Here is a 20,242-nt window from a genome sequence, read left to right on the forward strand (position 1 = left end):
AAGGCAAATACACAACATGTGTTTGTATTGACATGAGACCTGAAGTGCCTCGATACCAAAGAGTGCAGATGAGCATTCCTATGCTCACAGACCTCCTGTCAGGGTACCTTCCTTTGTGGAGACCTGGAATATGTCATAAACCCAGGTGAGCACAACAGAAGCTTTCTTTAAAAAAGAAAAAGAGGTTCCTTCTAATAAAAGTCCCAAAAGTAGCAGTTTCATCAGCTCTAGAGCATTTTGAAATTCTTTTCTCCAAAGAACTTACTAAAAATGAAGCAAAACTGAGTGTGAGCGAAGTAACATGGATGTTTTCTTGATTCACAGAAATGCTTTGTTAACCAACATCCCCACACCCCCCACCTATGGCAAGGGGAGATGAACTGTGGCAAGATCTTTATTCCCTTTTTTTTCACATTTTACTCAACTTCTCATTTTTAATCAGACATGCTACACCAAGCATTCAAAGGACTCTGGGCAATTACACCTGCAGTATATCAGCCTGGGAGAGAGAAAGAAGCATGTTTCCCCTGTGCCTGGCACAACACCTAGCACACTTATCCAATTATTAAACATTTATTGCACCTTTAATACATCAGTTACAAAAGCAAAATTTTCCCAAAGGGCAGGCTGGAAGGAAAGCGAAAGTACAATTAAAGGTTGCTGCTCTGTTGCAGTGTCAGGGCCAGGTGTTACACTCTCAATTTCCATTGTAAGACACTGGCAAATAACCTGGCTTTCCTATGGTAAAATCTGATGTTGCTATGGCTGGACTTGTTGCCTCTAGTTGCTTCCTAATTTCTGCAGCTGGATGCACCAATTCTTAATGTTGGACATGACTGACCATCTGTGCCATGGCTGTAGTATTGTTGTCTTTGTAGCTGCGTCTTTTATTGAATGACACATTTGAGTGGTCAGGAGACTGAAGAGACTGTTTTAGGAGACAGAAGTTTGTCTTAGATACGCTCATGGGAGCTTGGAGAAGTTAACTTCCAAGAAATTAGCACAAGCTGCTGGATCTAGTTTCCTGCTCTTTCTTTCCTTTTCCATTTCCTTTGTTCTTCCTCTTCTTTATCCCTCTTATTTTCATGTTTTCTCACTCTCCATTGCATGCCTATGAGGAAATGGAACACCAGTGACTATTGTGTGCCAGAGTCCAAAGCCTGCCAAGAGCAGGTTTTTTGTTGGTTAATGGTTTGCAACACCACATGTTCAGCTGCAGACCTCCAGCCTACCCTGGGTCTCACCACTCCATGGTCTCACCAACACGCACTGGCATACAAAGAAGAAAAGACAAAGCAAGCCCTGGAAAGAAGATTCGTGGCTCCAAAGCCTTTAAACCACAGACAGGTAAACAGATCTGGAAAGTCATGTGGAGCTGGGGGGAGCATCACACCAGGACCATGTGTCACAGCTCTGCCTCGTTCATCCAGATGGACACCATGATTTACAACCTGCCTCACTGATCATCCTGTCAGGGATTACTGCTGCCCACCTTTCCTACCCTGCTTCCCACCTCTCCTAACAGCTCAGAAAAAACTGAAATTTGCTCAGCCTCCCAAACCCTACTGCAGGTCTGACCCTGAGCACACCTTGAGCTCACCTCCAGCTGTGGGTGAAGCGCTTCCCTACTGCTTTTGCCCATGTTGCTCTCACCTAAGAGGTGACAGAAATCAATACAAGCAAAGCCCAAAAAATAAAGGGTGCCTTCCATCATGGGAACCTTTTTAAAGGTGACCAAAACAAGGCAAATTGAATTCCCACCTGGATGTTTGTGATGATTGTGGCATAGCATGAGCTCTCCAAAAACACAGTCCTTTTTACTGGCCTACACCTAAGTGGTACTGATTAATTCTCTTGAGGGCACCTAAATTTAGACCTTCTGACTTCCTCTCCCACATGTTTTCACACATCCAAGGAGCATGGCAAATATATACTTATAGTGCATGGGTGGCTCAGGCATTTGTCTACGTCTCCAGACCTTCTGCAAGAGAAACTATCTAGGGACTGATTTTTGAGGCTTACATTGCCTTTCCACTCTGTCCCTCCTCAAGCCATATTTTGTGATTTCAGAAGCAAGCAAACACACCTTCCTGATTGTTTTCAGTGCTTCCTGGTTTTCTGCCAGACCACATTTGCAAAGAGCCATCTATTGGCCACCCTCCTATCCAGTGACTCCTGGGTATGACACATCATACAGCAGTCTGCTGAAGCAGGAAATTCACGTGATTTTCAACGTCTCCACAGTCAACTCACATATTTTTAACATCCACTCTCCAGCAGCCTGGGGGAGAGAAGTATGTTGCATTTGTGGTTGTGAGGAAGGTGGGTGGGAGTGAGGGCACATGAGAAGCTGAGGCCCGTATGGTTGAGTGATTGTGTACATGGGACAGCTACAGCATTGTTGAGCTAAACAATGAAACATTCCACAGTTTAAAAAACAAAATACAAAAATAATAAGAAAACAGGGTATGTTTTCTGGGGGTGTAGATTTTTTTCCCCCATTTAGAGGACACACATTCCTCTGTACCATTTTTATTATGTTCTGTCATGATAGTAATTACTACAGTCTAAGAATCAAGCACAGATCACATAAATTATATTACTGTCCAGTTATTTTAGGCATCCATACAACAATTCTACAGCAACATGTTGGACTTCAAACTGCTGTATGCCTAAGCCTGTCAAGTCAAGTGACTGTGAGCACAGCAGGAGACAAGTGGCCATATATGGCACCTGAGAAGGGACACACTTCTCCTAGTTTAGATAGGGTTTACCCACCCACACTTGCCTTTAGAAAGCTGTTGGTTTCTAAGAATTTATTATCTGGGTGGGTTGTTCCCTGCCTTTGCTTGCACTGGCTTCTGCACGAGCCACACAATGCTTGGCTGAGCTGGGACATTCAGGAGCTGCACTTTGAAGGTAGTCTGGGCTTCTCATTTTATCCTGCCAGGCAGTTGGTTGTAGAGCAAGGTGCCTTGGCTGATGAGGAATTCCTGCTTTCTCTTGAGCCATTGGCAGCAGCTGCACCTCCCCAAAGCAGCACAGGGCACATGTACCAGCTGTGTCTGTCAGCCACAGGGCACACGGACACAAGGGCAGCAGGGACCAGCTGGAGGAAGCTGGAAGAAAATATGAATACCAACAGAAACCACCAAGCCTTCACGATGCTGCTTCCTGGCTTCTCTAGTGATGCCACCAAAGAAAAAAAGGGAATGCTTATGGCATCTAACAGGAGGGGGAAGAAGCAGGGAGAGCAGCATTCAAAGTGCTTCCAGCAGACAAAACCTATCAGGTCTGGAAAGAACTAGACAGGAGGAGGCCTGCTGTGGTGCAACTAAAGTTGAGCAAAGGGGATGCAACCACAGGGCCAGAAAAGAGCTTACTAGATCTGCTGCAGTAGTATGCCACACACTTAAAATTAATTACTCAGTTTCCACCACGAGTAAAGTAACATATGAGAGCACATCCTGTTGGGATGGGTTGGTACCTGTACCCAAGGAAAACTGTCTTTTGTTTTCTTTTTCTTTTCAAGGAAGAAGTGTATTTTTTTTTATCCAGGACCTGCACTAACTCTTCCCATCCTCTGCTCAGCTGTAACCCAGACCAAATCTTTCACAGGCTGGTAACTCAGCTGCTAAAACCTGCTTTTGTAACACACCCGGCACCAATATCCCAACGCCTAACCTTTCCTGTGTCCCGAGCAGTGGGAGCTGGAGTCAGCAACGTCCAGAGTCCAACATTAAACCCTACCGGCTCAACAGAAGGAGAGCAGGGCTGTGGCAGACCTGTTTTGCACTGTAGGGTGGGCAGTGGTGCAGCATGTGGTGAAACAAAGGATGTCTCTAAAACACAGAGAAATAAACAAGATAGATGGTAGATGGGAACTTAAGGTTCCACCAAGGAGTACTCTCGGATGGGAAGGCTAAGTTGTTCCCATGAGGGGTTTTTCTGGTCCTGGTTGAGTCCCTCCATGAGGGGAGCTAGGGGAGACGGTCAGTGTTTCACCCCGGGCAAGCACCGCTCGGCTGGCTGAGCCTTCTACACAGCAGAAGGGCCCACATCCCACAGAGAAACGGCGCCACTCCGTGCTTTTGGTGGTGGGAAGGAAAACAACAAGGGGGAAAAAGGGAAAAAAGAAAAATATTCCCGTGATTTATTCCCGCCTTCCAGCTTTGCAGCAGCCCCACTCTACCCGCATTACGGGTAACACCACCTCCCTTTCTCGTAAGGCGAGCAAAACGCCGCGTCAGGCTGGGCCGCTCCGCGGGGGGACGCGGGGGGGGGGAGGGGGGCCGAGCACTTCCTGCTCGTCGTTACACAGCACTTTTCCAACCTTCCTGGGTTTTCCTTTCTTCTGCTGCTGCTGCCGGTTCCCCCTGGCAGCCGGCAGGGACGCACTCTCCGCGTCCAGCCGAGGCTGCGAGCTGCCCTCGACCCGCGCCGCTCCCCTCACTCCCCTCAGCGGGGCCCCCGGCGACCCCGGGCCCCAGCGGCGCCGTGGGCGGGGGCGCGCGGGGGGCGGCAGGAGGCGGGTCGGCTCCCGCGCATGCGCGGCGCGCCCCGCGCTGGGCAATAAAAGGACGGCCGGGGTGGCGCGGGAGACGCGCTGGGACGGCGGGAGGCGAGGGAGAAATCCGAGCCGAGTGCGGGAGCGAAGCCCTTGGTTCCTTGCATTTACGCCACTGGCCCTCCTTTCCCAGCCGTCGCCGCTATGGTGAAGATCGTGGGCAACCTGGTGAGTCCGATGGGCGAGGCAGCCATGTCCTTTCGCCGTGCGAGGGGCGGACTGCGGGACGAGCATCCCTTCCCGGCGGGCGGGCGAACAGCGAGGGAGTGCTGCCGGAGGCAGCGAGGCAGGCGGGGATCAGTGCTTGGGCTGCCCCGGGCTCTCGGGAGGCCTTGGCCTGCGGGAGATGGCGGGTGAGAGCCCGTGTGCTGCCCGGGCAGGCGGAGCCTGCTTCTCCCATGCGGCGCGAACGGGGGAAGCCGCGCGGAGGGCTCGGCCAGAGCGGAGGGGGCGGAACAAAAAACTGCGCGACCTGGGGCTTCGGGGAGTCGGCATGAGCAGGGGAGGTGATGCAATTTCACGTTATGACAGATTGTTGCTCATAGCACTTTAAAGTCTTAAGGAAAACGTTCCGTTTCTCAAGCGGACAGTAGGGTACTAGAGCGACAGGAGGACAGGACGCAGTCTCAAGCTGCGTCAAGGGAGATTTAGGTTGGGCATTAGGAGAAATTTCTGAAAAGAAATTCTGAAAGGTGATTAGGCGTTGGAATGGGCTTCACAGGGAGGTGGTTGAGTCACCATCCTCGCCGATGTTTAAAGAAGAACTGGACGTGGCACTGAGTGCTATGGGGTAGTTGACAGTGTGGTGTTGGGTCGCAGCTTGGAGCAGCTCGATGATTTCGGAGATCTTTTCCAACCTAACTGATTTTGTGATTCAGTACCTTAGTTTAGCAGTCCTGATTTGCCTTATGTACTGCTAGTGTGTAGGGGACCAGGTGGCTTTCTTAGAGTTTGGGCTAAGTTCTGTTGCATTTCGGAGCAGGACATAATGGAAAAGTTCATCCATTCCTGACTTGAAAGGAGCTGCTAGAGCCCATTCCCCATACTTAAACAGCAGGCGTTGCTGGTATAAGAAGTATTTCCCTTGTTATGGTGCTGTCTGACATAGTCACAACCCTAATGCAGCACATCACTGTTTGGATGGTTCTGTGAATGCAAACACATCTGTGGCTCTGAGATACAAAATAGTAATAAAGCCTAGACCGACACAAGGAGAATACCCTGCTGGTGGTGAAATAGCATGTGGTCTTGTGCACAGCAGCTGATGTGGTTGATAGACAACAATGGAGTATTTGTTAGCTGTAACTTAGGAACCCAAGTCTCAAAAAATATTCTCCATGCAAACTTAGCAAGCTCTTCATTTCAGGAAAAATCCTGCTGGGCTAGTCTCACCATTTGAACTTGAAATTTGGTGCAAGTATCAGTTTGATCTCATTTTGAGGCATCTGCAAGTGATGCTGTGTGAGCATCCTGTAAGGCCCCAAAAAGTTGCTCAGCAGGTCTTTAACAGGGCTTACAGTTGTTCTTATACTCTGAGTTAGACACGGGAGAAATACCGTCAAAGATATCCTCAAGAGGTCAAAACAACAAAAAAGACTTTACTGGCAACTTTAGAAAATCAGGAAACTTTGGCAAAAGGTGTACTGCAACATTCAGTCAAAATAAAACACTTCTCAAAGCATTAACTTAACCCCCTCAGCTTAGCAAACTCTAAACCTGTTTGATTTCAAGTTACTTAAAAATTCTGGGAGAAGAGAATTAGAAGAAGAATAACACAGAAAAGACATTAAAAAGGGCACATATAGCTGCTAACTGCTGGGTCCCAGCGGTGTTCAGCTGATAGAAATTCCAAGAGGAAGGGTAAGACATATGCTAGCAGCCTGTTTGGCCTTAAATACCCCTTGCCTCCAGTGTGCCCATGACTGGCGGACGCCGTGTGTCTGGGATATGGGCTCTAGGGATGGGGGGTGTGGGGCAATGCACTGCCTCACCAGAGCCAGGCCTGACCTGCCCCTTCCCCCACACATCTGCACCTCAAATTGTTTCGAGATCTCTGTCTTTCCAGTCTCACGCATCCAAGTTTGTTTTCTAGGCTGTGCTCTTCTACAGCCAGTTCACTTTAAAAATGAAAGGTGTGTCAGACCTCTCCCACTGGACCGAAGAAGTGTTGGGATCTGATACATAAATATACAAACTAACACTTGTGACCACAGCTCAACCGGCGAATGCCGGAAGCTCCTTAAGAGGAACGAAATGGCTCAACTTTCAGGTCCTTGAGAGAGAATGGTGTGTGAATTCCGCAACCCGGAATTGTTGTTCTGCTTTGTATCTCTTCCTCCTTCTCTGTTTATGGCGGCACAGAAGGGGCAGACTTTTAGTGTAAGGGTCGAGGGTTTTGTTACACAGGGGAACAGGTTAAACATGGCAAGTCAAATCCGACTGTGCTCTAAGTTAGCTAGGCTTCGACTATCCTCCTAACTATGAGCCTTGTTTAGTAGTCTGCTGTAGTTAAAGCGACCTTTGGTTACGCATTCATGGACAGTGTGAGCTCAACCGTCCTGCTGACAACAGCATTTTAGCATCAGTGACACCCAGAGTATTCAAGCACAGTGCATCTGGGATTTCTGGATTAATTCTGGTTTTCAGTAAAACAGGTTTGTATTCTTCTCGGATACAAAGGGGAAAACCCATTCTTGCACTGTCTGCATTTCTGTGAGTGAGAGCTAGATAGAGGTGGCCCTTTTCCCTGCACACCTCTTCAGAAACAAAATAGCTTCTGAAGAATGTCTGCTTTCAGGGTGCTTGACTGATCCCTCTGTAGAAGCTGCTATAGCACTACAGAAGGAGCTGCATTGGTCGTTTTTTAGTGGCCCTGAGATAAGTGACTAGTATAACTTGTAAGAGGGTTTGACCATGGGACATACTGTCTTTTATAGTCAAAGCTAATGGAGTGTATAAACTTAAAAAGCTGGTGCTGCCAAAGCTTTCCTTTTCACTCTAGCTGCCTCTCTTGTTATTTAAGTTAAAGAAAAGGCTGAAAAATTGCAGCTTTTGCTATAAGTGATAATTTTATAAGTGGCCTGTGCTAGGAAGTTCAGGCAGTTGAACCTTTGCTTTGTTTATGCTAGCTTCTGTATTTAAAAGCCTCACTAAATTACATAGTAACCATTGGCAGTCAGCCGATGATTGGGCAGTTCAAGGGTGACTTGATATGTGTTGAAAATAATGTTTACAACCAAGCTTTAATCAAATAAGCCAGATAGTGTGGGCCTGTATTATCTATTGCTGAGGGCAGCAGACTCCTCCTTTCAGCGCCATCTGAAGGAGGCCAGCAGCCTCCTTTTTGGAGCTCTACCTGGTGCTGGGCCACTAGAGGCTTTCATTGTTAGAGCTTCTTACCTGGCCCTTGGGAACAGATGCCTGCTACCAGTGTGTTTGTTGGAGGTAGCATGCCCTTTTCTGCTGGACGACAATACAAGTAAAATGGGGTCTTGTGTGTGCTCAAAGAGGTTGTAGTTAAATATTTAAGGGAAAACAAACAAATAAACAAAAACACCAAAAAAAACCCCCAAAAAAACCAAAAAACCCACCATCACCGCAAAGAGCAAACCAATCAATATTGACCAGCATGCTAGCTGAGGTTTCCCCCAGTGAGCTGCTACCTGGAGAAAATGCTATTTAACAAAGCATGACAAATAGTCTTGTGATGGGTGGTTCCCCTTCTGGTAACAGAGATTATTTAGTTTTTCATAAAAAAGCTTGTCACTTTATAGTTAACATTAAAGACAACTAGTGAAGTCGGTTGGACTGGTCAAGCAGCTTGTTTTTTGTTTTGTGCCTGCTACTGTCTTCCTTCATCCAGGGAAATTAAGCTCACTAGAAAAACCTTCAGAACTTCTCAGTATGTTGATATTTTTTAACTTGCAGGGGTAACACCTTTGGACCCAGCATCTTATTTCACTGTCCTGCAACAATTTTGGCTGATAGTAGAGATGATTTGCAGGATAACACCTGATTTGTAGTCAGGACCAGGTCACCAGTGGTGAATGGTATATGTGACCAGCTGTAATTATGATGCTGTCCCACTTTCCCTTTGTTCTGTGCAATAACAAACCTCAGGTGTGTGGCCATATGATGAACGCATTCCAAAGCTGGCTTCCTTTTACAGAACACAGTAATTATGCAGCTGGACGGGAGACTTAGGGGTTAAAATAGGATGGTCTAACTGGCAGCGGTGGAAGTGGATTCAATAGAGTGGTGCTCTTACAATGCAGAGGTCTGAGAAGCTATATCAAAAATCAGTAGCAGGATTTCAAGGCCAAAAGGAGTGAAGCTTGATTGAGGAATTTATGATATAAGTACTGGGAGAGAGCAGTGAGTGTGGATTGCTGTGTACAGGAACACTTCAACATTGTAGGTGGGAATGGGTACAGGAATGCATATTATGTCAGTACAGGAGTAGGGGAACCTAGGGAGACAGGAAAACTTGACTGTTCCTGTCTCTTTCAGAATGAGAGTAGGTGGTGTGGAGCGTTGCTATTGGTTTTGTAGCAGAGTAGACTGTGACTGTCCAAGATGCAAGGATAGAAAAACCACCATGTGCCTATGTGCCTCTGAAGAGAGCTATGTGGGGAGGGAAGAAGTCTGTTAGCCGGGAGATGTAATGCTGAGTGTATTTGAAGTTACAGGAAGCTCTGAAGACTTTCACATAGATATCCTGCGTGAGCATTCTTATGTATGCATAATCCTGCTTCCTTGTTAAATATATTCATGTCCAGTTTGACTTTGGCTCCTCAACTGTGTGGCATTCTTTAGCTTACTGGAGTCGAGTTGCAGCTTATTGTGGCTGATTGCAGAAGCAGGTATGAATTAGTTAACCCCTGTGCTGCAAAACTAACCCCCCATGTACGTCTGGCAGTAACCATACTGCTTAGTCCACTGTTGCTGACAGGATTCCAGTGCTTTGCTCCATTAAGCTGGGAGGGACTAAAGTAGCTCTCTTTTGAAGTTTATACCAACAGCTCTCCTGAAGCTTGATTGCCAAGACAACAAAGTTGAAAATTATTGAAGTGGCTTGTACTTTCTTTGACATAGACAATATCAGAATGTAGGTGATCAGCACTTTCTGCTTCTCCTTGAGATATTTGTTTGCCTTTTGCTAGGATGCAAGTATTTATTGCTTTTAATGTCTTTCAGTTCTGTTAAAGCATTCTCTTTTTGACCAGCAAAAATGAGTAATGTAAGATGTTTAGTTCCAAGAAATATTGTCCATAGACTATTTGTGTGACTAAGTGCAACACAGACTGGAAGACTCAGAATAAGTATTGGGTGTTTACTTGTGTAGTCTGTATGTGTAGCATTGCTTTGGCTAATGATGTCAAATGTGGGTTCACTTAGCAAAATAACTATCCTATGAGGTTGCTTTCAAAAACATGCTTTAGAGTAAAACACACAATATCATTTTAATGTTAGCCATTGATTGGAAAAGTCACCAGAGTGGATGACTGTACAAAGGTTTGTGTCTGTCCTTTCCAAATTCTGCAGATGAAAGTCTGTTCCAGATGAAGATGAAAGTCTTACTGCCAAGATGAAATGAGAAAATGGATTATAAAATCTCTAAGGATCATATTTTGGGGATAACACAGAGCTGTCAGAGTTGAGCATCATGAGTAGAGAATTTCTAGCTTGTTTCCACAATTCAGTGAGTTTGAGCATTATGATTGTTTTCTAATTGGTGAGACATAGGACACTGACTGCTGCTAGCACCAATAAAAACAATTCATACTGAAGCACATGATGGTACAAATAACCCAGTTAAGTGTTTAAGACTTGCCATAATGATTAGTGTGTTAGGTCTGAGAGCAAGCCAGCACTAATCTTATAACGTTTAGGAAAGAAGGGGGAAATCATCAATGTGGTTTTTTTTTTTTTGGTAGGTTGAATTTGAGGCAGAACTGCAATCTGCTGGTGAGAAGCTTATAGTAGTTGATTTCTCTGCCACATGGTGTGGACCATGCAAAATGATCAAGCCCTTTTTCCACGTAAGTAGTTTTTCTGGATTTATTTCTGCATTAAATTGTATATAAATGTTTGTGTTGCTTGAACATGGAGGAACGTTCTTTTGCCTTATGTGATTGCCAGCATTTTCTGGAAAGCTGCAAAGTTGCAGAAGTGTCTGTTTTTAAGACTACCAAGTGAAATAGACTGACCGTTGATATAGCTGGGAACTAATATGAGGTAGAGCTTTTGTCCTGGCGCTTACATGCGTTTTGGGTACATGGAGACCTGCCAGTTGCATTGCAACCTTCTGTACATGGTTAATGTAACTCCTCCAGCTGCGTTTAGGTGGCCGTGTTATCTCCTGATAAGGTATGAGAAGCTGTAGCATCTTTGGGTGATTAGCTGAAGGCTGCAAGAGAAGGCCTTCCACCTATGTCTTAGCATATTTTGGGTCTTTGTGGGGAGAACATGTTTCCACAGACTCCTCCAGAAACAGTCCGCAGCAGAACAGAAAATATTTGCTTTGGTGGTAAAATAGCTGCTTTAAGATGATAAAGCATGTTTCACTAGCAGTTTAAGCAGCACCAGCCTTTCCATTTATACAAATGCATCTTTTCAGGAAGCTTTCCTGGGACACTGTAACTGCATAGTTTTTTTTATTTCTTTCTAGAGTTTGTGTGAGAAGTATGGTGATGTGATATTCATAGAAATCGATGTGGATGATGCCCAGGTAAGGTCTGGGGTGGTCCTGAAGGTGGACAGCTAAGGAGTTCCATGCAAGTGACAGCCAAGAATTCAAAATTCTTCACACATTTTGAATCAAAATCTGAAAAAAAACCCAAGAGTTTACTTCAACTTAAAATTGAAACACAGGGATTTAGGAAAGAATTAGTTTACAAACTATCTGCTGGTTATCAACACTCTTGAAGTCCCATGGCATGTGTTGGATAACTTGGAAGCAGTGACCCTTTACTTTGGGAGGGAGTGTTAGTCTAAGGTCTTAAGCTGCTTTGATGCAATCTTCCTTAAACCTAAGGTTCACAACCTACTGATCTGTCTGGTCCCTCCACAGCTCTTGGCACTTTTTCCTCTTTCATTAAAAATGAAATTAGGTCTTGAATTAAGTGCAATATAATGTCTGCTGTATTGCAGTTTCAACATTGTCAAATAGGTACTTGAAAAATATCGCATGGAAGCCCAAGAGTTGCCACAGGGCTCTTGAGTCTTACAAGCAGACATCTGTTTTGATGTGGAAGTCTGTCTTTTTCCAAGCACAGAGTACAGGTTAAGGTTTTTGCTATTGCATGAATTAAGTGTTGAAGAAGGGATCTTTAAGGCTTACTTAAGGGAGATGCTAACCCTGCACTGGTTTTGCTAGTGATGAACTAGCAGAAGTTCTTTTGCTTTGTCTTGAACAGCAATGGCTTTACCCTGTCAACTAAACCGAAGTCAGCTACAGTGGGTTCTAAATATAACATACTTAAGAATGCCCAGTTGAAGATGGTTTTTTGTCTCTTCCAGGATGTTGCTTCACACTGTGATGTGAAGTGCATGCCAACGTTCCAGTTCTACAAGAATGGAAAGAAGGTAGGCTCTGCCTTTTTGGAACTGGAGCAGGCAAGATAAACACTTGAAAGAAGATTGGCAATGTTGGACTACTTAGTCTGCTTTCTCTTGATTATGTCTCTATGGTACCACTAGCATTAAGACACTCCTGAGAGCAAGCAAGTTCATCTTAGTACCACAGCAGATGTAACCAGTAGTTAACTGGTGATGCAAACTGTCTTGTTCACAGGTAGTGAACTGAGTTAGTTACAGGTTAATCTTACAGACAATTTCATGAGAGACAGTGGGGTGAGATGTCTGTGTTAAGGCTGCTGGTCTATCTGCCTAGCACCCTGCCTTTTACTTGGCCAGTGTTTGTTATCTGGGTGCAGCTTGTCTTGAAGAGAGAAATGACTATAGGTGCCTATGGAATCCTGCCCAAACAGAAGTCTCTAACCTGGTCGAGGTTATATACAACAAGCAGCTGTTTCGTTTATTTCACAGAGAGGCTGTATAACCTTTGATATGAAGGTCCTGTCCCTGTTTAAGGATTGAGCAGACCTCTTTTGTCTGCTCTGCCAAGAGATGGATGAGATGGGATGCAGATTGTGCTCTGACAGCACAGTGGGCTGCCTGTGCAGGGTAGTTTGGGTAGGTCTCTGCATGAACTTGCTGAGCTGATTGTGTTGTCTTTAGGCTTTTAGTTTGCTAAGCAAGCTGAAGGTAGGCTTTTCTGAAGGAAAATAGTGCTTTGGGTGTAAGTTTTGTAGCTGAAGGTGATGGAATTGCACCTTGGATAGTTGCGTGTCACAGGTAGGGTGACTTTCAGTTCAGTATGGGGTCAGTATGAACCTCTGACAGTTCTGTTAGACTGAACTTCTGCAACTTCACGATGTCATTGGAAGAATTGTGATTACAGTGTGACAGTCAATGTGTGGCTTTTTGTATCAAGCAAGCAGTTTCATGGCCTGTAGTGTAGTCTTCTCTCTGCCTTCCATCCCTGTAGATACAGGAGGACAGATCTGCAGTTTTTGAGACAGCAGGTGAATGTTGCCTCTATCTTTCTGCTCTATAAGTTGCAAGAAGATCAGTTCTCACAGGAGAAGCCAGGCACAGGGGTAGGTCATTTGGAATAGTCCTTCCAGAACTTGATTGATAGCGTCCTGAACAAGTCAAGGTGACCTTGAGCTGCCTTTGATATGTGGGGACCTTCAGAATCCCTTCAAGCCTCTTTTTGAGTCTAACATAATAGTGACCCAGGATTAATGGTAGTCTGGAGGTGAAGTTTAATAGTCTTCTGTCTCAACTTTTGCATGAGTTGAATTGAGTAGGAAATAAATATATGAACATCTGCAAAATACTCTGTGTTTTGAGAGTTTTTAGCAGAGTTGAATAGGTGTGTATGTGACTGGATTCTATGCAACTAATGTTAAGAAGCATTGAATGCAGTTCTAAAAATCGATCTCTTTACAGGTGCAGGAGTTCTCTGGGGCCAATAAAGAGAAGCTGGAAGAGACCATTAAAAGTCTAGTCTAATCTCCAGCCATGAAGACATTGAAGTGTGACTGCTTTGGCTAAATTACAGCCTGCAACTTTTCTACTTAAAAAAAATAAACAAGCTAGCTAGATTAAATGGTGCAAACTATCTTCTTGGTCCATGTATATGAGTAAAATAAAATATAAACTCTTCACTTTTGGATATTATTGTGTGTTTAACAAAAAGCTTAAGAATTTCATAATGTCAGGTGAGTGTCAGGTTTTGCTGTTAAAAGAGTACTGTCTGTGTACAAAGACTTCTCAAAGGCAACCTCATCTATTGTTGGCTTGGGATCCATGACAGCTGCTTTAGGAGGAGTCTGCTGCCGCCCTACTCAGATGGCAGTCACTATGCCATAATCTAGTTTACAAATACCAAAAGAGGAGTTGGAGAAAAGAGAGTAGTCACTGGGTGGGATACTCCTTTCTTTCTTTCATTACATCTTTTTAGTTAAAAGATTTTAAAAATATTTCAAGCTGCATTATAGAGTTCAAAGCCAAGACTTGTCCTTCCAGAACATTATACCAATCCTACCATGGAAGTGCAAGGTAGGACTTGGACTTGCTGTCTTTTTGCCTTTTCAATTTACCTTGCCATTTGTATATGTACCTTCTGGTTCTATTAGTAAAGAAGTGTGTTTAGTCTGAGTTGGGCTGCTTTGTTCCTAGGCATTAGTCTGGAACAAATGACTGAAGAAGTAAAACTTGTAATGTCTTATGGTCAAGAGAATTTTAGATTTATGTACTCTTGTAATTTTCATTTGATTGCACCGTTGCACTCTCAGAACACATTTGACACTGTGTTGGACAGTAAACTGGACTCAGTAGTCCTCCAATCTTGATTCAGGCTGTCTGGATGAATGCTGACTTCCCAGCCTTTTTATATCTGCCATTCACCTACTCTTGGCACTGTAACCAAGGGAATGGTGTTTCTTCCACTGTATCAAAATGGCTTCCTTGCTGGCTTGGATGTCCTGTACAAGAACTCGGTGAAGAAGGGAGTGGGGCTGTAGTGAGTACAGCTTAGTGAGCTGTGCTGCTCACTGAATATCACTCATGGAAAACCTAGACTTCCTACTGCATATGCAGACAATGTGGAATGAATGAGCCTCTTGTCTTTGTGGTAGGAAACTCACCCATGACTCAGTCTTACACTCACTTCACAAGCATGCATGAATTTCTTGATGGCTCTGGAGGACTGGGGGCCTTGAAAAGCTTAATGTATATGTTCCTAATTTGAAACAAGATTTTTCTAGTCCAAGAAGTGGCCACACCCTTTACTTGAGAGTGAGCCATCAAGGCACTTCTTGGATGTAAGTTCTGAGTTGTGATTATGCAATGAGAAGAACATGGAAAATATTTTCCATATAGTTCTGGTTATTTGACTAAGAGAAGTGCAGCTTCATGTTTGAACTGTTCAAAGGTAAATGCGAAAGCACTACCCCAAGTGGTGGGTGCTATGAACAGACTTGTGAGGAGAGAATAAAATGAAGCTGCAGCAAGAATGCACTATGAACACACGCTATCTTCAAACAAGCGAGTGTGCTACAACATACAGTATTTCTGCTGAGGCAAGACCAGACCAAGTTGTTGCAAGGGAAAGGTACGGTCAGTGGTGTTTTGCTGCTTGTGTGTTGAGTTTAACTTAATACTTCGTTTAGTTTTTTAGTAAAATTATACTTGGCAGTAGCCTTGGACAATTCAGGTGACAGTGACTGGAAATTCAAGCTGTGATTGGAAAGACCAGAATAGCTGGAATACCTCTTGTGCTGAAGCAAGCAGTGCAAAGCAGTTATTAAAAGGGCAGTGAGTTCGGCTTCCTGTGCTGCAGTATCTTCCCCTCCCAAGAACTGGTATGTAGGCATATTGTGATGAAAATAACTTGCATAGCCTAATTTGAAAGATGATCTTTAAGGCTTGGCTCTTTGAGGAATACGCAGTGAGGATCATCATGCTATGTAAACTTTCTCTTTAAAGGAAACAACACATAGTCCTCAAATGCAAAGTTATACCAGAATTTGACTGTAGTTGGTCCTTGCCATTACAAGTGATGGAAAGCAAAGCCTATGCTTTGTTTTGGTTATATTCCTAGGAACCCTGGGAGGAGAGAACCCTAGTTCAGGATGGTAACTGGCTTGAATCCTTCAGCAGGCAAGGTCAGGGTGGGTGTTTCAGTCTTTAATAAGCCTAGGTATAGCAAATGTTTTGTTCCAAATGGAATGGGTATGAGTATCCTTGCTAAAGCCTAGGGCATATGCCCTCCCACAAGTATTAAGTAATGATACTTCATAGAGAGCTGGCTAGGTGCATTTTCTTGTTTGTTTTTCTGTGTGAAGGTGTGAGGCCAGTATTTGCTGTGTGCCAGGCAGTAGCACAGCATTCATGCTTTCATTAAACTCTCTGGTCTCCTTCTTGCATGAACAGAATTTGCTGCTTTGATCCAATGATCTGCAAAGATGCCTTTAAGAGGGAAGTGGGTAGATAGCCAACTGACTTGAATGTTTGGTAGACTTGATGTACATGGCAGAGAAAAAACAACATAGAAAGGTTTCTTTTGGGAATAAGGGTTTCAGGAAGAAGTTTTGCCCCTCAGGCAGTGACTGCAGTCTGTGTCATTTGTCTATGAAATAGCTGGGATCTGTCCCTTGCTGTCAAACAAGAAAAACAAGATGTTTTTGTCTGCAGGCCTGTTACATAGCTTGCTTATAATGGGCTGGCCAACAGGAAGAGAAGTACTTCCTTGAGTACAGCAATTAAAACACATAGCTGGAATAATTAAGCTTAATGAGAGAGGACTAATATGAAAGGAAGGGCCAAGAGGTCACAGTGAGTGGACATGTGAACTGTGCTTGATCAAATTGCAGTGGCATAGTGACACTCCTTACCTCCATCAAGGGGTTCTGAAAGGGCTGTTGTGCACTTGAGGAAGTGTGTGTCATGCATGTGAGGTGCTCAACCACCCACGTCTCCAATCTCTTGCAGCAGTCAACCTAACTGCAACTACAGCTAGCCATCTGCTTTCCCTTCTTTCCTTGACCTGAATGAAGACTTTAATTTCCCTCTGGAATGATTCCAGCAAGAGTCTTGGTAATCATTTCAATGTTTAATTTCTTAATTGTTCATTCATTAAAACTAGCTGGATCTACCAAGCTAAGAATTACACATATTTTTTACCAATGCCAACTGGCAAAGCAGCTCCTCTGTGTTGTGCTCTATTGACATGCAGCTTTCAGCCACCAAAGGAATTGGCTTGAGGAGCATACTGTTAAAATCCTTGCTGGATTAACTCTGCCGTGCTAGTCCCTGGTCCTTGGTGAAGGGTGGGAAAGTCTGACTTGGTAAAGGTGCAAGATGCTTTTTCCCATATGCTCTTGTTCCTTTCTTGCTACTACTATAGTTTAGAGCTTTTATTTAAACTCATATCACAAAACGCTTGGCTTTGGCCATTGGTTAAGGCCCCTTTGGAGCTGGCTGTCACTGGGTCTATCTGATGAGGTGGCAGCTTCTGGTTTTCACAGGAAGCCATCCCTGCAGCCTCCCCAGTAACAAAACCTTGGTAAGAATGAACTAGGTGAGTTTGAGAAACTTGGAAACACCTGAGGAGACAGTGGAGATGGACATCCACCTGAAATGCAGTTTTTCCTCCTACGGTCCAGGCTGGTAGACAGACAAGGTGATGGAGGCATGGGAGCTGCACCAAGTTCTATTTCTACCTGCAGCTGACAAACACAAGCTTGTGCCATGCAGATCACCACAAGGTGGCCACGGCTGTCTGTGGGTTTTTTACAGTGCATATACACAGGCAGGCTCTGTGAATGACTTGTGTTTGTACCTCTCTGACAGTGCTGGGGGGATGGTTGTACCTTGAGGCAATGGGCTAGAAGGGAATGCATGGGAGAAGGTGGGCTCCTACTATCCTGGTGGCACCATCTGCCTGGCTTACCGGAATTGAAGCATTTGTCATGGATGTAACAGGGGTATAAACAGACTCTAGGGAGTGGTGAAGCTAAGCATTAGAAGGCATAGGAGGAAGAGTTTTAGACTAGGCTTGGGTCATCTCCCATCTACTTGAATAAGCCCATGACATTTGCTCAGGGAGACAATGGAGTCTTGTATTTCAGCTTTCTTTGTTTCTAGCTCCTCTGAGTGAGACACCTGGGGGAGAGCAAGGACACACACCATGAACAGTACTGTATCTGTTAATTCTGCTGATAAGGGAAACACAATGGGCAGTTGTAGCACCACTCTGCAGGGTTGCTCCAAAGGAGGCTGAGCCCACACTCAGCTAGTGATGATGGGTTGAGGATAGGGACAGGAGGCATCTCCCTACACTGTAGGTAATGGCCAGCAGCAAGCTAACCTGTCTGGAGCAGATGGTGGAGGTGAACAATTAAAGTAAGGTTCATAGGAGCAAGATAAAAGCAAAGGATCGGACGTATGGTTTGTTTCCTCCAGTACAGGCAGTGGTGGTGGCAGATTTAAGGCTGGATTTGATCCAGCTGGGGAACAGACCTCACCTCACATAGAAATGGATGCTATGGCTGGGCCATGGTGTGTCATGACCCCTCCCGTGGGCACTGACCCTGGGAGGACCATGAGAGAAACTCATCAGGCAGCAATGGATTCCAGGGATAGCTCCCTGGTTTCAACAACCCATAGCCCTTTGGAACAATTCCCAGTGCTTCCAGAGGCTACCTTTGCTGTGGCAGGCCATGGTGAACTCCTCAAGGAAGTACCCACTATGTTCCTGAGCTCAAACAAGTTATTGCCACCAGCCCCAGCTTGATGTTGCTTAGGAACAGGACATAAGAGTTGCATATTTATTAGCCTGGTACAACTCTAGAGACTGCTTCATTTTGCACAGGCAAGCATAGGCATTAAGCAGTTAAGCCATGACTCTAGAAATAACTATATGTATAAATGAAGAGCTATTTAGCCAACAAATTACAAAGCCTGCAGCTGTTTACATTTAAGATAAAATAAACTCTTCCTCTTGCTCTCAAATATTACATCCTCAATTAACTGGGATAATAAAGTCTCGAATCCCACTGCCACCCTTCTTGCAAACTGTAACTTATAGTGGCACAAACACGGCCATGTGGACTGGAGAAAAGCAGCAGAAAAAGACCAGAGAGTATCAAATAGCCCCAGCTGCAAAGTGATGGAAAAATTACCACTGCACCCTGGGCAGAGCTGACACCCTTTTCCACCTTTGCAGACACACACAGTGGAGAACTGCTGAAGTGACCTAGCCCCAGGCAAGCCCTTGGAACACCTTCTGACAGCCAGTGGCACCACTGGAGCTCACCCCTTCCCAGCAAGCCTTTAAGATCAGCTGCAGAGTGATAATGTTAGAAGAGGGGGTGCCTGGCAGAGAGCTGCTCACAGGCCCTGTGCAGCTGTCAGAGGACAGGCTGGACTGCCTGCAAGGTACTACCCATGCTCTGCCCCTAAAAACACACAGAGCCATGTACTGGCAGAAAAGCCAATCCCAACAACACATTGCTGTGTCTTTGTTCTAGGCTGGACCTTGGCACCTTGTTAACTTCATTACCATGGCTGTAGTCATAGGATTAGCTTGCTTCACTAGCAGGGTGAAACAGAGAGACCTTCATCCTGACTTGTGCCACTGCCACAAGGAAAAAACCCAAAATTTTTAATATTTCCATTTTACTTTCAACATGTGGAAAAATCCAGGTATTATTCCACAAACTTAGAACTTTGAGGACAATAAGGCTTACAGTGAGAAACTACTGCAAGACCTCCAAACAGTGCCAGACAATGAGGGGTAATTGTCATTATTCATGTGGTAGCAGCATTCCAGACGTGTAACAGAAAACTTGAATTTTCAGGAGGGTACAGCTATATTCCCCAGAGAAGTTCAGAGGCTCAGAGGTGTGTGGTGTTGGTTTTACACAGAAAAATTATATTTTTATGGTTAAACAGCCTTGCAAAATCAACTGCTATTTATGAATCATAAAATCTGCACACAGCAAGGGGAATGTACAGATCTGTATTTTAGGAGGAAGCAGGCTGAGCCAGGATTGTTCTAACTGACAAATCTTTCTACAACTCTGACCAAAGGACAGGAACTCCATGCGGCTGTTCTTAGCTCATTTCCTAATCATCACTTTACCTGAAACAAGAGATCATTAATTCACTGGATTTAATTCAGTATTTCAGGAATTGCAAGCCCTTTGGCACAAGCTTGAGTTTTGCAGTTTGTCAGCTGCAGGTAGAAATAGAACTTGGTGCAGCTCCCATGCCTCCCTCACCTTGTCTGTCTACCAACCTGGACCATAGGAGGAAAAACTGCATTTCAGGTGGATGTCCATCTCCACTATCTCCTCAGGTGTTTCCAAGTTTCTCAAACTCACCTAGTTCATTCTTGCCAAGGTTTTGCCCTTGGAGAGCAAAAGGAAGTTTATTTTATCTTAAATGTAAACAGCTGCAGGCTTCATGATTTGTTGGCTAAATAGCTCTTCATTTATGCATATAGTTATTTCTAGAGTCGTGGTTTAACTGCTTAACACCTTATGCTTGCCTGTGTAAACTTCCTCAACAAAGAGCTACCACACAACAGCACACCTCTAG

General features: G+C 44.7%; 1 protein-coding gene across 1 annotated transcript; it reads left to right on the forward strand.

Annotated features, from left to right (window-relative positions):
• The first annotated feature begins 4,546 nt into the window (after positions 1–4,546).
• TXN (thioredoxin) lies at positions 4,547–13,808 on the forward strand. The gene is made up of 5 exons (XM_030969047.1): positions 4,547–4,735; positions 10,504–10,608; positions 11,238–11,297; positions 12,089–12,154; positions 13,586–13,808. The coding sequence occupies exons 1-5, from the start codon at positions 4,712–4,714 to the stop codon at positions 13,646–13,648; spliced, it is 318 nt and encodes a 105-aa protein (XP_030824907.1). The 5' UTR covers positions 4,547–4,711; the 3' UTR covers positions 13,649–13,808.
• Positions 13,809–20,242: the final 6,434 nt, after the last annotated feature.

This window comes from Camarhynchus parvulus, chromosome Z, assembly GCF_901933205.1.
Source record: "Camarhynchus parvulus chromosome Z, STF_HiC, whole genome shotgun sequence".
Lineage (NCBI taxonomy): Eukaryota > Metazoa > Chordata > Aves > Passeriformes > Thraupidae > Camarhynchus > Camarhynchus parvulus.